Source organism: Lepisma saccharinum, chromosome 29, assembly GCF_977018435.1.
Source record: "Lepisma saccharinum chromosome 29, izLepSacc3.1, whole genome shotgun sequence".
Lineage (NCBI taxonomy): Eukaryota > Metazoa > Arthropoda > Insecta > Zygentoma > Lepismatidae > Lepisma > Lepisma saccharinum.
In genome coordinates, this window is record NC_139257.1 from 48,996,161 (window position 1) to 49,013,554 (window position 17,394).

At 37.5% G+C, this 17,394-nt stretch overlaps 1 protein-coding gene across 2 annotated transcripts in view; it reads left to right on the forward strand.

The window, feature by feature from the left end:
- The first annotated feature begins 356 nt into the window (after positions 1-356).
- The window catches only part of LOC145981556 (alpha-L-fucosidase-like), a 33,209-nt gene continuing 16,171 nt past the window's right edge, over positions 357-17,394 (forward strand). The window contains exons 1-6 of one of the 2 annotated variants that reach the window (XM_083114878.1): positions 357-415; positions 880-1,127; positions 4,513-4,654; positions 8,159-8,265; positions 9,624-9,784; positions 16,634-16,835. In XM_083114878.1, coding sequence (XP_082971004.1) covers positions 917-1,127; positions 4,513-4,654; positions 8,159-8,265; positions 9,624-9,784; positions 16,634-16,835 — 823 coding nt within the window. In that variant the 5' untranslated portion in view covers positions 357-415; positions 880-916. Of the gene's footprint in view, positions 416-879; positions 1,128-2,266; positions 2,394-4,512; positions 4,655-8,158; positions 8,266-9,623; positions 9,785-16,633; positions 16,836-17,394 lie in introns of both variants that reach the window. The other variant, XM_083114879.1, reaches the window with a different exon arrangement.

Consider the following 17,394-nt stretch of genomic DNA (forward strand, 5'->3'; position numbering starts at 1 on the left):
CACTCTCCTTTCTCATATGATATGATGAAATGTCATGATTTTTTTAAGGTCGCGAATATAAGACGCATTCTATTATTTCACAATTGAAATTTGGATAAAATGTGCGGCTTATATTCAGGCCAATACGGTATTTTAAAAGTTATATATTTGCTGTAGTGTAATCTCAATATTAATGACTTCATCCCAGTTTCCTCCATTTCTCTCTCTGTATGCTATGCTCTACAAAAGATGAATAACAACAATGATGGTACTCATTGTGCTGATCTGGTAAAATTTTGAAATCCTGCCATTCAAGCAGAAGAGAGACTGTCAGAATTGTGCATCATCTGTGCATTGTTGAGAGTACACTACACACTATTAACAATTGCTTATTTTCATCATTTTCATATAAGTACACAATTATTTTTTAACTGTGGTATGTTGAAACAGTCACAATTTCGATAATTGGGATGTTGTTGGCTTAGTTTTATTTTCTATAAGCATAAATCTGTTACAATTTATACTATTATTCTTCAGTTCTAGGTCCTCCATGTGACATCATATGCTACATGGACCCACCTTGTTTCTGAACAATAAGATTACCAGTCGGTATAAAGTACATATTGCCTGAAGGAGATAAACAGATAAGTAATTTAGGTTACAATAGGTGCTCTCATTGGCGAAACCTGATAATTTCTTCTTTTTAATTTTTTATCAGTATTCATTAACTTCTCCAGTGTTTACTTTGAACTAATGTTGTCTTGTTGGGTCATATCTTATTTTTTGTGTATACTTATCAAGGTTAAGTGGTTGTATATTTTCTAAATCTTGATTGTCATGACTTCAGAAAAACTAGGACTTTAATATAGTGTGAAATGGATAGATTTATAACCATTGTAGATCCAGCCCTCTACAAAGGAAGAAGTTGACAGACAAAATGCTTCCAAGAATTCCGTTACTTATATTATTGGTGGGTGTTTTCGCTAGCCTGAAAATAGTCTCTGCACAGTATGAAGCTACTTGGGAGAGTCTAGACTCACGCCCTCTGCCCACATGGTACGATGAAGCCAAATTTGGAATTTTCATTCACTGGGGAGTGTTTTCTGTTCCCAGTTTTCGATCAGAATGGTTTTGGAGTTTCTGGTTACGTAAGTATACTGCTTTATCTGAATTTTAGCTCCAGCATATCCACCTTTTTTTACCTGCAGATACCATTTTGTAAAGCTACTTAGCATTGTATTTGGCCATGTTTTCAGGTATCCAGTGTCCATTCAAGTATATAGAATATGAGGTGGTGGGGGGAATATGATCTCTGCTCTTTAAAATTGTCTACCAACCAACCTAACTTGCAATCTGAGTGTATTGTTGTTATTTACCATTGCTTGTATGCCATTTTGGTTAATTGTGATGAGTACAAGCACGACCATCTTTATTCTGAATGAGGCCAGAGTCTTCAATTTGGCAACCCTGTTGAACGTCACATCACCCGGCTGATGTTACTCGGAAGAAACATTATAGAATAAAAGTACTGCTAAAAATGAGCCTAAATCAACAACATTTTATATGCGTGCATTACACTCTACATCTCAATTACAAGTATGTACACGTGTCCTACACAATGGCACAACCACAGGGGGGGCATTGCCCCCTGCCCCAATCTTCAACGAAAGTCAATTCTAGGGAGGGGAAACATTGACAGCCAAGGGCACCGATTCGATTTCAAATTTTATGCAAATTAAAATACATTTCGCAAAATTTTCTTGCTCGCAAAGCCTGGTTTTCTCAGTTTCGTCAAGTTCAGAGCCATAGCTAAATTATCTTCGGGATGCATTTCTCATTCATTTTCTGCCAATCAAAAATACAGTTTGTGTGCTTGTTTTCCATCATTAACTAATATGAAATTGACGGTGTTGAAAATATTTCAAATCGTGTGAGCAAACAAATGCTTTAGCACAGACTTCTCCTCCCTTTTTGCGTAATTTATGAGGATAATGTCTTTGATAATACTACTACTACCACCACTAGTAGTAATAATAATAATAATAATAATGTCATTATTATTGTTGTTGGTATGCTTATCCTGGTACTTGGCACCCAACGCAAAAATTTGTGCAACATATTTCTCTGTGAATCTACCCTCATCATTCACAATACTTCATTGCATATTCTTCACATCTATTGCATGAACTCTTTTCCTAATAAATTACTCAGTTTGCACATGTAGCTTTTCCAGTGTTATCCTTTCAATAGCCAAACTACTCTTCAGTTTTACTCCATTGTCTTTCAGTTTCTCTTCAGCAAACAAGTGTTTACCATGAAATCCTACCCTTGAGTTGCCAAAATGTGCAGAGTTCTTCAAAGCATCATCCAAGTGTTTGTATCCATCATGAAGAGCAAAACAGTGCACGGCCAAGGTAGAGACATAATATTTAACTTTGTTGATTTCTTTTACAATGAGGCAAGGGAGGAAAGCTATAAATATGGCAGCACAGGGGCACTTAGGCACAATGAGAAAAGAGGAAACAAATGATTATCCACTTTAGTTTGAGGGTGTGCCAGGGTTATTCTCATCTTGGTCAGGCTGTAGTTAATTAAACCTGTCAATTATATTTTTATTTATTTCATAATAAGATCAATGTGAATAACTGAAAGATAATCATGAACATAGATAAAAGAAAGTAGATTCAGAACCAATCTATCATCATAAAGTAGATTAAGAACTGAAGAATACCAATCAATGATCGCATGATTGTCATTTTAAGGGGTTGGTAACTGCATAAATTAATACAGTAATAAGTAAGGCCTGGGACTTTGTGTCCTATAAAACTGTAAAATATGTACGTAATTATGTCATAAATAGGGGCCGGGACTTTATGTTAGAACATATTTTTCATTTGGCTTCGGATCTAATATTGGCGTGAGATCTTTATATATCTGATCAAAATCAGCCGAAATAAACAAACTTGACAAAGCATATTTTAACATATTTCACCAATTTCACGTTTTTACAACATATTTCTTCAATTTTGTTGTAATAAGACATATTTCTGTATAATTTCGTAATTCCCACATAATCGGTTATTTCATATTTTTTTTTTCGTAGCTTTAGCACAACGGATAGTTCATATTGTCGATGGCAGGATGTGGAAAGGTATTGTTCTTAGTACAGAACAATAATACCCCACTTTTTTTATCCCGCTGACAATTGATAGCCATGCAAACATTATCGAGGAAAAATGTTCTCTTTCATTGTTGAACGAGAAGTAAAGAAGTTACGTTCTCATTTCTTTGCCTTTTTCGCTTTTCAAAAAAATCAGTCAAAAGTAAAAATAACATTCGGTACATTACAGCCCCTACTCTACTCTATCGGGTATGGGAGAAATTCGAGAGTACTGTTGTGCATTTTTTTGGCTTTACTGGGAATATTTCTGCATATTTCTGACATATTTGGAATTTTTTATGACAAATTTTCCAATTTGTATGGCATAATTACATACATATTTTACAGTTTTATAGGACATAAAGTCCCGGGCCCTAGTCATAAAAATTGAAAAATATATAAAAAAAATTAAAATATGTCAGAAAATGCACAAATATTCCCAGTAAAGACAAAAATTTGCACAACAGTACTTTCGAATTTCACATTATGTGGGAAGTCGGTCTTCCAGGGAAGATCGACTAGGATGGAGGTGGGGTATTAAATGAAGTCACAATTCCTTTAACCGAAGAATGTAGTGGGAAAAATACTGAAAATATCATGATGTTCACTGCAATGATCCTAAGTTTAATTTACTTTTATGTCAGATTTACATGTTTGTGGAAACTAAAGCATAATTGGCAACTTGCTACAGCTGTGGTAAATGTAGGGAATAAATACAAAAACACAACTTTTTAGGCAGATCTTAACTACATAGAATCTGAAAAGCAGCCTACAAAATTTTTGTCAAAACAAGTTACACTAAATACGTTTCCGTTCCACAATGCGCTTACAATGTTGCTGCATAAGTTCCTGTATTTGATTACCGATAGATATGGGGCTGTAATGTGCCAAATGTTATTTTTACTTTTGACCGTTGTGAGAAGTGAAAAAAGGTAAAGAAATGAGAACAATTGAAACTTCTTTACTTCCTTTGAAACTTGTTTTCTTCCTTTCCCATAGTTCTGTAGCTTGCACAACAATGACGAAGAAAGTTTTCCCTCAATAATGTTTACACCGCTATCAATTGTCGGCGGGATATATTTTGAAACTGATAGTAAAATAAGAATGAGGCATAATTTCCCCTACTGCTACAAAGAAACTAAAAGATTACATACTAAACAAGGTGAAAAAGTATTGTTTTAAATGTCTTTTCAATCTACTAATGCTTCTTTCCTAATTAATGATTTTGTAATCCTGAATTACAAAGTTTAAGTTTCTTTATACGCACTGTGACTGGAAAACTCAAGTGATATTCTTCGATGTAACACAGGTATAATCTCGCAACACAATCAGCATACACTATGTTAAATTTACAATATACTTTTGCTCTATAGAGAGGAACTATACAGAAGTAATCCAGTATATGAAAGACAACTACCCACCTGGTTTCACATATGCAGACTTTGCACGTGACTTCACAGCAGAATTTTTTGATCCAGACGAGTGGGCGGACATCTTCCAAAGTTCCGGAGCCAGGTATAATTCATTAATGTTGTTGATATTGTCAATGAACTGCTTAATTAATTTATGAACAAAATCTGCTAATGATATTGCATAGCTATATGTAATAAATGAGTCTAGGGAGGAGATTTCAGTAACTTCTTCCAAAGTACGTATATGGATATTATACGAGGTTTGTCCAAAAATAAACTGAACTTTAAAATTTGTCCACCAATGAAACAATTCACGTTGGTCAACTTATTAGCGACATGTAGAGCGATTCTTCAGAAGTACTACATTGTTAGTTCTTCTCTCTCATCCTGAGTGCACCAGCCTACATTCGAACAGATGTTCTCGGTTTACCAGCCAGGTTAAATCGGCATTAGCTTCCAACGTTTCAAGCACCGCTAACGATGATTTAACCTGGCTGGTAATCTGAGAACATCTGTTCGAACCACGTCGCCAGGAAAGCTACAATTCATACAGCCTACATTGTTTAGTTTTCATCCTGTGAGCAGTTAAGTGAAATCGTGTTGCATGACTGCGGCAATGTTCTGACACACTGAAAATGAAGATACTCGAAGAGCTACACGTGTGCATCAAATATTGTTTCAAATTGAGTAGGACCTTTACAGAAACACTCAAAATGCAAGAAGCATATATGGGGAAGACTGTATGAGCCGGATACAATGTTACGAGTGGTTCAAAGCAGGCAGAACATCCATCGAAAACAATGCAAAGTCTGGAGGGCCATCAACATCGAGAGATATGATGTGCATGTTGAGCAAGTGCATGCTGTGGTGTGACAAAATCGTCGGTTGATCATCTGTAAAATAGCTGAAGTGGGAATAAGTGAAACGTCGTGTCATACGATTTTGGTGGAAAACTTAACATGTATCGGACGCTGCACCATGACAACGCTCCAGCACATTCGGTACTCCTTAGCCAAGCTGAACACACCTGTTGTACCTATCACCCCCCCCCCCCCTCTTATTTCCTGATTTGGCACCTTCGGACTTTCTTCAGTTTCCCAGGTTAAAATCCACCCTGAAAGGATGCCGCTTACAGTCCATAGATGAGATTAAGAAAAATTTGCCCCGAGTCCTGCAGGTTATTCCCCAAACTGCATTCCAGAATGTATTCCAACAGTGGAAGAAGTGCTGGGAGTGGTGTATTAACAGCGGAGGACACTACTTTGAAGGCAATAAATCCAATTAAGCTGAATACAAAGTAAATACATTTATTTTGAAAAAGTTTGGTTTCCTTTTGGACAAACCTAATATATTGAATGCCTCCAGGGCCTCATTATGTGCCACCCAGAGGGACACAAATAAGTTGATGAATATGCAATTTGGGTACCTTTATCAAGATCTTAAAATACCTAACATTCATAATGTTTGTAAATGCAACAGTCGAGGTGAAAGATGTTCATCTACCATTTAATTTGTCTACCAACTTTTCTGATACCATCTTTCCTGATTGGACGGATATGACTTTAGTGTTACAGAAATTGAATCAGTCTTTTGGCAACAGAAATTCCGTTACATGAGATAATTTTCTCGAAATTCCCTGCATCTACACCATGTAAAATAACTTAAACAGTTGACCTCTACTGACCTTACTATAGGGAGAAAGCGTTAGCTCATGGCCACTCGCTTTTGCTGCATTTTCACTTGCTGAGGTACCTAGATATAAATGTAAACCTCGTTTTCGAAGAGATGATCAATAATAATTCCATACTTTACTCTCACACACATACTCCCATTAGTGTCTTAAACTCTCTCTTAACTTCTCACTCAGTAATAGTCTCTACCTTTCCTCACTATTCCCCAAACTTCCAAAACCAACGTTTCATTGTAAGCTAAAGACCGACTGTCTTTCAAAACTCGAAACCGACCACTGTGTAAAACTCCAAACCCAGACTAATTCTCCTTCAAACTGCCAACCGACTGTCCTGTTCAAGATTAAACTTGCATGCTCTTAAGCTAGGCTCCGCCTACTTCTCCCCTTCTCACTCCACTTTACCTCTGCTGTAGCTGGAAATGCATTATGCTGAAGTTAATGCATTCTTTAGTATTTCCTGCCTTCTACAAGGCTAAACGTAACTCAAAATGAGAGGCACGCTACGCTTTCATGAATCACAATTTTTGTTCAAGGTACATACGAGGTGTGGCTAGAAAAAAACTGGACTGTCGCTACAAAATCTTTTATTGGTTATTTTGTACAATACCTACATTATCCTTTTCAAAGTACTCCCCTGAACTATCGATACACCTCTCCATGCAAATCTTCCATTGCTGGAAGCAGTGCTGGAAATCATTTTCTGAAACCATGTTCATGACCTTCGTCGCTTTTGTTTTCACAGATTCTAAGGTCATATATCTGGGTTTTTTTTAGTGCTGATTTGATCTTTGGGAATAAAAAAAAGTCGCACTGAGTGAGATCCGGTGAATAGGGTGGATGTTATAACACTCCGATCCCATGCTTGGCCAAAAAAGCCTTGACTGACAATGCCCTTTGGACAGGAGCATTGTGCTGATGAAGAATCCATGACTTGCTTTTCCACAAATCAGGTCATCGTCTTCTTAGTCGCTCACGAAGGGTGGTCAGCACCGTAATGCAATAATGTTGGTTGTTTTGCAATAGCTCAAATACTCAAGCGACGATCTTTTTGAATCAATTCACCAACATTTGCAATGTTTGATTCCGTTTTTGACGTGCAAGGCCGTCCAGGACGCGAGTCATCCGCGATCACTTCTCGTCCACCTTTAAGCCTTTGAAACCACTCGAACACTTGCGTGCGTGATAAACACTCATCACCGTATACTTCCTTCAACAAACCATAAGTTTCTGTGGCGGATTTTTCGCGTTTCATAAGATACATCAAATTAATATGCTGTTCCACTTTCACACTTAACATGTTTCCGACGGAGCACAGATGTACGGTTCACTTTGTCTACAAGCTACAGCGGAACTGATCGCCATGCACCCTGGGAAATCACACAGTCGATAGGCAGGATATCACGTTATAGACTCGTGCACCGCTTGACCTTGAGGCGCTTGCCGTTTGTCGACAGCAACATCAATCCGGTTTTTTTCTAGCCACACCTCGAAGTTCTGACCAGTAAGCATCATGAAACCTGCAAAAACCACCCATGCAAAACAAGAAAAATGTATGGTAATTTTGGTTTTGTTTGATTGATTTTGTTTATTTTACTTCACATTCTGCCTATTTGATAAATCGCAAAGATGAGGATGAATAGTGATAAAATGACAATACACAACAAAGTCCCATGGGTACAGACACTAGAACCTCGTTAGTCTGCAAAATGCAGTCCAGGGTGTATGACATGGAAGTGAGCTTGACATATGGGTGTCTAGAAAAGGGTGACCCCTAATTCCCCGTAATTTTGGTTTTAAATTTACACTTATACCCTTAAAATCCTTGCTCTTTGCAGCATAAGATCAACATATTTTCTTCATTTTCTAAGACATTACTACTTAACTCAAATAGATTTGCTTTCTTATTTTATGTTTCAGATATGTAGTACTTACGAGCAAGCATCATGAAGGATATACACTGTGGCCGTCCAAGTATTCATTCAGCTGGAATGCCATGGATGTTGGACCGAAAAGAGACTTAGTTGGTAAGTTAACAAGTCTAAGGGAGCTTCTCAGACTGAAGTGATAAGCAACAAATGACATAATGGCATGGGAGTTTCATATTGAAATGACAAGCAATACAAGCTGAAACTGGACACATTGTCATTCATCCCTTCAGACTGAAAGCACCATAAAAGTAATTCATTGTAATTTTTATAATTGTACATTTTAATCTATATACACAGAGCATTCCTTGACATTCACTACGAGACTGGGCGGCAAGTGGCCCGGCATCAGCGCTTGTCTTTACCGCGGTGAATGGGTCCGCGACAGTCGCTTATATTAAACCTTGTAAATAAAGTTTAGAGTAACAGGGTCAGTTCTGAATAAAAGTGGAAAGAAAAATGGGGAAATAAAGTATACAAAGACAATCCGCACACCGAGTTAAAAGAGAGTATTGTATGAAAAATCGGGAGAATTACAGTAGACGAACTTGCACGCGTAAATGCCAATTTCCTTCGGAGATGCCAGGAATGTGTTGCAGAGGGACATCATTTTCAACACCTGTAGTCAAGGTTAGTATACAATATGAAAACTGTAATTTTAATAGCTGACTCTAGTGACTGTCGCGGACCCGTTCACTGGGAAAGACAAACGCTGATGCCGGGCCACTTGCCGCCGAGTCTCGTAGCGAATGTCAGGGAATGCTCTGTATAAAAATTGATGCATGTGTGTAGTATATATGTATGCATGTTTGTTCCGGCATAACTCTCGAACGCCTGGAGCAATTTCAATCAAAACTTGGTACACATATGACTTACAATCTGGAAAGAAATACTGTGGGGGTAACACACCCCTGCACCCCTAGGGGTGGGGGTGGGAAGGGGTGTCATGTAAAAATAATCGACGACCGATATAAGAGTGAAATCCATAGTTTTCTGGGTCGCTAAGATGCATAGTGACACTGCAAATGCCGTTCAACTCCAAGTTAATCACCTATCAGCATGCGGGGGGGGGGGGGTGAGAGGGGGTAAAATGTAACTAATTTAATTAATATTATAGTGAATTTGTAAAAGATTTTACTTTATAATTTGAATACTGTACTTATACTTTTAAATACCTGTAAATAAAATTAGTTACATTTTACACTATAGTTAGAATGCATTATTTTCCTTTCTAATAGAAGATTGGGATAAATAAATACCCGGGCAACACTAGGTAATCAACTAGTTAAGAAAAAACTGAAACAGCAGTGTGACATATTTCAAACTACATTCAACAATAATAGATGTTATGTATAAGCACTTTTGTTGCCAAAAAATAAATTTTACAATTTTTCAAACCAAACTGCATATCAAATACTGAACTGTTCTAAAATTACATTTTCCATACTTGTTTTTAGGAGATCTTGCACAATCAATAAGGAGCAAAACAGATTTACGATTTGGGCTGTATCATTCTTTATTTGAATGGTTCAATCCCTTGTATGTTGCTGATGAGCAAGGGCTTTTTAAAAATAGAACTTACGCTGAAACCAAAGCTATACCTGAGCTCTATGAATTGGTAAGTATATTGTGAAATTATTCATACAAATTTAGTTTTTCATTAGGTCTGGGAACTTTTTTTTTTTTAATTTTGACACACACACACACTTCCAGTATCTAAGATGTTCTTAATGAAACAAATGAAGTACAGGAACTCCAAAATCAAATTTGCTTCAGGCCTTCAGAATCCTCTTTATGACCCCAGTGATCACAGAACAGATTTAAACACTCTTGGCACTGAAACTAAGCACTTTCGAGAAAATTATTAGGGAAGTTACTTGTTTTTATGGTATCTGCCATCAACGAAAGTTGATTGGAGGAGTTTTTGAACGTGCTGTGTGTGCGAGAAGACAGACAGACAGACAGTGAGAGAGAGAGAAGCTAATGTACACATAAACTTGTGAGCAACTTTATAAATAGCAATGGTTTCCTTACCCATTTAAACAGTATATTGGTTTGTACAGTTGTAACGACCGCCATGTTAGGCAGATTTCAGTTGTATATTGGCATTTATTTTATTGGTATACTTTCAAGTTAAGAACTTGGATTAAATTATTTATACTTAATTGTTTTCATAATTCATATATATATTTACGTTTTATCTTATATTATTCGCGTATTTTTGCAATATTTATTCAGAATTTATAGGCTAATAATTATCCCAAATAATATATGCAACGTTTTCATTGTTTTTCAAGCACAAGTTAAATACATTTCTTCTTAATATCGATTTTTGTTCAACAATGTACAAGATTGAAGTAATTTGTCTTCGTTATAAACTAAATCTTTATTTAATCATTTTTTTATGTGCAAGGGCAAATATGATTTATTTGATAAAACAATTTTAGTTATTTCTATATAGTTTAATATTGTAATATTATAGCAAAGTATTTCTCCCTCGTTTTCAATAAAATATCGTATTCCTATTGGCTGTTTATGTTAGGAGTGGGGGAACCACGCTTCGTGTTCTTGGCAATGTAAAAACTTCCACGTTGGCATTTTTAATTGTTGCCAACCCTAACTTTAGCTTACTATCGCTAATTAACATTGATGGGTTATATAATTTATCAGTTTTTCTTGTGTTATTTTATGTTATGAGTTTGTATTGTAAGTTAGAACAATCTGTTATGCTGCGCCTCGCGCTTGAGGTAGCAGTTGAGGTCTTGCTATTAACTGTGAAGGCGGTGCGCGGACTCTCGTGTTAAATAAGTTGCTTATGACTGCCTGCGAGCGTGCATGACCCAATAAATTATAACTTTTAACTTGTGCGAATCAGTACGTACGCGCGCGATTCGTGATTAAAGATTTTGGACATTTTAATTATAAAGTATTTGGAATTTTATTTACTGTCACGTGTCGCAATTCGGTGGTTTCCTTCCTGGAGGAAGGGTGGATTGTCTTAATCCCCATCCCTGGGTGAGAACTGGTGCTCCCAACTGACCAGCCGGAGCAAGGAGCGGTGTGTTGCCAATTCGCAACTCCATACCCTGGAGTTGCGAGTGGTGGCACGTTGCATTGCACAGTCATGGACACTGCTGGGTTGTAACAATCCCATTGAAAGCTAATGGTATCACTACAACCCAGAAGTGTCCATGACTGTACCTTTACATTCTTCAGGTGATGTACATTTTCTGAGATCAACTTCCCCAAAGGAAAGCTGGATTTTCAATCCATTATAACTTTACAACAATATGTGTGGACAGGATCCATTAATGATTTTATCTACAAATCAAATTAAATACTGTTGAAAGATTTTATAGATATTTTAAAACAGAATGTGCAATTTTACTGCAAAGTTTATTAATGTAAGGTTTACTGTAGTACTGTTACATATATCAGTGCTCAAAGTGTAAAATTCTAGTAGGAATTGTAGCTTCCCTGGCGAACTGATTCTCATGTTACCAGCCTGGTTAATTCAATGTTAGTGTCCAATGTTTCGAGGGCATACATTGCTCTCATCAGGAAATGTTGAAGTGGAGACCAGGATAAGGTAAATTATGTGAGCGTCAAGAGCTGAGCTTAGACTTTGTCCTGTGATTGGTTTGCTCTGGATCCTGGCATTTTATTGGTGAATGGTGTGCTTTTATGAAGTAGTGCGATCCAGGTATGACTGAGCTGGTGTCCCGCGTCCCTGTCCAGATTCGTGCTTTCCCGGAAAGTGGCTATGGCTTCCTTTGCTCTTCTGTCTCAGTAACCGGCACATTTGGCTATTATTTTGGTGTCAGAAAATAAAATTCTATGAATGACCCCTATTAATACTGCACTCTGCTAGTTCTGATTTCTTTGGTTGAAACAGTCTGATGTAGTTTTGATGTTCATTTTGTCTCTCATGATTGGTGCACCCTGTTTGTCCTACATATGGTGAACCACATTCGCAGGGGATGTGGTATACCCCTGGAATATATATTTTCCAGGTCATCTTTGACTGAGCAGAGTAGAGCCTTAGTATGGAGTGGTGAATAGGTCTTCACCCAGTGCTATGCCTTACTTCAGCACCACTTCTTCAAAACAAAAACATGCTTTTTAATTGACAATATTCTACTCATAGAGGAGAAAGGAGCATAAACAATGCAGCCATTCACATCACCTCAACAATGCCATAAGCTTAGCTGTAACTGGCAACTGCATTAGACTCTCCCTCGTGGCAGTTATTCAAGTGAGCATACATTCACATAGCAGCAAGGCAGTGACTTATGCCACACACTGTATATAGTTATTCTGTAAAACAAAAGAAAGGTTATGAATTCTTAATGATAAAAAAAAAATGCTGATTACATCACCTTACACAAATGCTCAGATATAAGCTAATACCTTCATTGTCTGGCTCGATTGCAATATCATCATCATCCTTGGCCGTTTCCTGCCTCATGGCTGGGTCAGCATAGAAGTCAAGCCTCCCAATTTGTTCCTGATCTTCCACCATTCCTCTCTTTCCACGGTGTTCCAATCTTGTCCTCTTCTCCTAACACTCCCCAGTATCTGCTCTTTCCACCAACATCTTGGTCTCCCCCTTGGCCTTATTCCCACTCCTTGTGCATTGTAAGCTCTTACTGGTAGTCTTTCTGCATCCATCCTCTTCATGTGTCTGAACCATCTCATCTGTGCCTGATCTATCCTGGGCTGAAGCTTCACCACCCCCACTGTCTGTCGGATCTCCTCATTCCTTATTCTATCCCTTCTAATCTTCCCCAATATACTCCTTAAAAATTTAATCTCCACTGCCTGCATCTTCCCTTTGACTTTCTCTGTCATTGTCCAAGTCTCTGCTAAGTATTTAATGATTGGCACATCATATGTGTTATATATTACCTTCGAATGCTTTGATAGAGTGCACCTTCCATTTGTCCTCTTCTGTTTACCTCCTCATCTATTCTTCCACTTCTCTCAATTATGCTTCCTAGATATTTGAAGCTCTCCACTACCCTCAACTCTTCCGTGTCCATCTTTATTCTTGGTCCATTTCTGTCTCTGTTTCTTGTTTTTATTAGCACCTCACTCTTTTCTGCACTGAATTTCATTCCTGCTCGTCTGATTTCCTCATTCCAACTATCAAGCTGTCTCTGTACTTCTTCTTCACGGTTTCCCCATATTACTAAGTCATCAGCGAACAACAGGGCCTTCATCTCTTCCTCTCCTATCTTCTTCCCCACCGCTTCATTAATTGCATCCATTGTAATTATGAAGAGCAGTGGGGAAAGAGCACTTCCCTGTTTTAGTCCCTTACTTATACTGAACCACTCTGTTCTTCCCACTGGTGTCTCACCCAGCTCTGGTTGGCCTTGTATGTGCTCTGCACTCTACACACTATCTCTTTCTCTTAGAACCATCCAAATCTTTGTTCTGTCCATGTTATCGAATGCCTTTTCTATATCTAGGAATGCCATAATCAAATCATTTCCATACTCGTAGTGCCTTTCCTGCATTTGCTTTATGGTGAATACCAGATCTACTGTTGATCTGCCTCTTCTAAATCCATGTCTATTACTTCCCTTATTCTTTTCTCTAATATTTTCTCATACACCTTTGCAGAGTGGCACATTAGTGTTATTCAATAAATAAGTAGATTGCAATAAAACAAAACTATTAATAACAAAAGTATTGCAATTAAAAAGCACTAAAATACTATATTTCGTCAGATCTATGTTGATATCATCAGGGAAACAGAAAATTATTAACAGACACTAGGTATACATCAAAAGGCTATTATATTAGTGTAACTTTAATTAAGTTAAACGAAGAGAAAAGAAACATTTCAAGTAGTAGAAGTAAAAATTTGTTTCTTGTATTTCTCTTATCTTCATTACTCCTCTGTCAGATGATGATGATGAGGCTGAATTATACTTAGATGAAATTGATGAAGAGATACCTGCAAAGAAGCATCCATGCACAGGCCACGATATAACCTGGAGCATTTGGTAAAGACCACGAATCAACCACTCGGTGCCATCACCCAACTGGGATAAAGAAGTCAACAAGCTATTAAACACCAAAGATAATTAATACACGACATTTTATGTAAAGTTCAAAGTTTCACTAAAAGAAAAGATGCAGATTACAGTGTTGGTCAGTAGGAGATTTGTTACGGTTTCAAAATGCAAGGAGAAGTAAAGGCTTTGTGTTCCATACAGCTCCCATTCATAATGCTACTCCTACTTTCTCCTTATGGTATTATGTTATTTTCTTTGCATTGTTCACTTCTGTCCCACACTGTGGCTGTGTGGTCGAAGGCGTTTGGGCTCTGGCTACGGGACACGTGCAGGTTCGGGTCTCCTGGGTTGAGCGTAATAACTTTTCTCCTAAGATTTTGGCCTGTGTATGGGACCAGTGGCCACCCATCATCGTGAGGAAATTGGGGACCTATGAATGAGTAGCGTAACTCGGTGATGAAAACCTACGACTGGGGTTTTCTTCGTGCTGACCAAGCATTTTTTTTTTTTTAGCAGGGAAGACCTCAGCCTCCCTGATGGTGTAGTGGTAATAGTGTCACCCAGGCCCATAGCCAGGGGGGCTCAGCCCCCTGGAACTGCCATCTGCCCCCTTGACATTAGGTAAAACTATTTTGTGTCATTTATTTGCAGTGAAAATTTAGACAGCTCACAACTTTAAATAAGGATAAATCCACAGAACATGAACAGCAGATATTACATTCGCTCATCTAGTTTATGAGCTGAAGTCTAAGTAACTGCAAGTATTTAGAAGATTAGCTAAACCATGTAAGTTCTTTCATAGGGGAGCTTCTTTATCTGTACCTTCACTGTCTCTATTGCAACCTCCCGTTTAGACAGAAATCTGTGACACTGATGTCATCGTGCAAATTCCCTTCGCATTTGCATCAAAAGCCAACAGCTCTAAAGTTTTGGGAAGGAAGAGGAGTTTCATTGATTCGGCTGGCGTGGAATGTACTGCAGGCAATGTGATTGAATATTGTGCTGCATTTTTTTGTGTATGATATAAATATCTGTATCTAAAGTAGTGTGGAGTGTGTAAGGGATGATTTCAGTATCAGTCAATTAACACTTCAAGAGATGTTTTAAAAGATGGAGAAAATGTACCATTTGTATGATATTTATAAATTTTATATAACTTAATGACCCCCACACACACCCATAATTTTACCTTCATTAAATACTGTTATATTTTTCAAAAATGGGCTTGATTTACAAGACCCCCCCGGAGATCACTTCTAGCTACAGGCCTGGTGTCACCTTGTAGATAAGATAATCTGGATTCAGTCTTTTATTTATTTATTTATTTGAGAAATTCTGAATACAGAGAGAATCCATTTTATATCAGGAAATCAACAGAGAGAAAAATAGAAATTAACAAATGAGAAGTACACACATATGTAACAAGAATAATAAAATAAAAAATAATAATAATAAAACAATAACTACGGTATAACAAATATTAATTTCTCTTCAGCTGCTTGATGCACGCATTTCTGAAAGCCTGCTTAGATAGATGGAAGCCTGGAGGATCATTTAGTGTATTGTACCTTGTTTGTAGCCTATAGAGAAATGACCTTTGTTCTAGGGATAGCCTTGAGGCTTTTGTGTAAAAGAAGTTGTTGCATTTGCTGTTGGTACGTGGGATCCGGATGTGAAGATGTGGCAAGAGTTCGTTAGTGAAAAGTTGTCCATTCATGATTTTGAAAAGAAATATTAGATCTGAAACTTGACGGTGAAGGGAAGGATCTTGAATTTGAAGAGTGGATAGAATTTCATGTTTGGAAAAGTTTGCAAGGGCTGGACATCTAGGTTTGACTATTCTGATAAAGCAATTTACCACTTTGTTTGTTCTCTTTATATTGCTATCACAGGCCATTGACCAAATACAGGAACCAGGTACGACGCACGATGTAAAGTAGGTTTTGAGGGCAGAAACATGTCTGATATCTGTAAATTAGCCCAAGGGTTTTCATGGCTCTCGAAGTTATGTAATCTATATGGTGGCTGAAAGTGAGTTTGCTGTCGAAAATGACTCCAAGATCTTTGTGCTGTTGTACGAACGGGATGATTTTGTTGCATAATCTATAGGATGGTGCTGTAAAATTGGATTTGAGGGTAAACCTCATACACTTGGTGGAGACATAATACACAGTGGTTCAGATTCTACTTTAGATCCAGTCCCGATTAGCCTATTTGAGCATTAAGTGTACTAAGAACGAACACTGACTTTTGACTTTCCTTATCTTGCTAACACTGCTTTACTTTTTGGATCTAACTAAAAATGAATATATTTACACCTGTACAAGAGGCATGATCGCCCTGAATACAGAATTTGACCATATATAGAAACAGTGAAGGTAAGGGTATTTTATTGTCTTGGAGTCATGAGTTACCTTGCTAATTCATTAATTTCCGTATAGATCAACACATACCAACCAGAAGTGTTGTGGTCGGATGGCGATGCAGGCCCAGACCATTACTGGCAATCTCAAGAATTTCTTGCTTGGTTGTACAACGAGAGTCCTGTAAAGGATACTATAGTAACCAATGATAGGTGGTGTACTCCTGGGTGCAGCTGTGAGCATGGAGATTTCTATACTTGTTCTGATCGCTACAATCCAGGTAATTACAATTCTACTACAAGTACAGTTCTTTATTTATCTGATAAGATCTAATAACCTTTCTTACTTCTGAGTCATTCCATGCCAAATCAACACAGATATGTGCAATTTCCAACCTGACCATCTCCGATTTTCATGAAATTTGGGGGAGTTGAAACTATGCATGGAACTTAGTAAGTATGCAAATTTTTAGTCTCGTGCATCTTGTAATTGTTAAATTATTCAAGGTCAAAGTTCGCATAAATTGCCCTTTTTGAGCCTGCTTAGCTATACTAAATGTGCTATAACTCCCCCACTATTTCGCCTAGGAAGCTCAAATCAAGCTTATTGTACAGGAAATTGAACAAGCTTTCCAGTGATATATAACAAGCCTACCATTGGATAAAAATATAATTTTGTCATGTGACCTTGACCTTTGACCTTGAATATCTCAAAACATGTCATCACCAAAAATCGTGAAAAAAATATATTTGGTCCCTCATGCCATACTATAAAACATATCAAAAAATCATTCTGGGACTGCAATGGGATCAGAAGATACAAAATAATATGTGTAACTA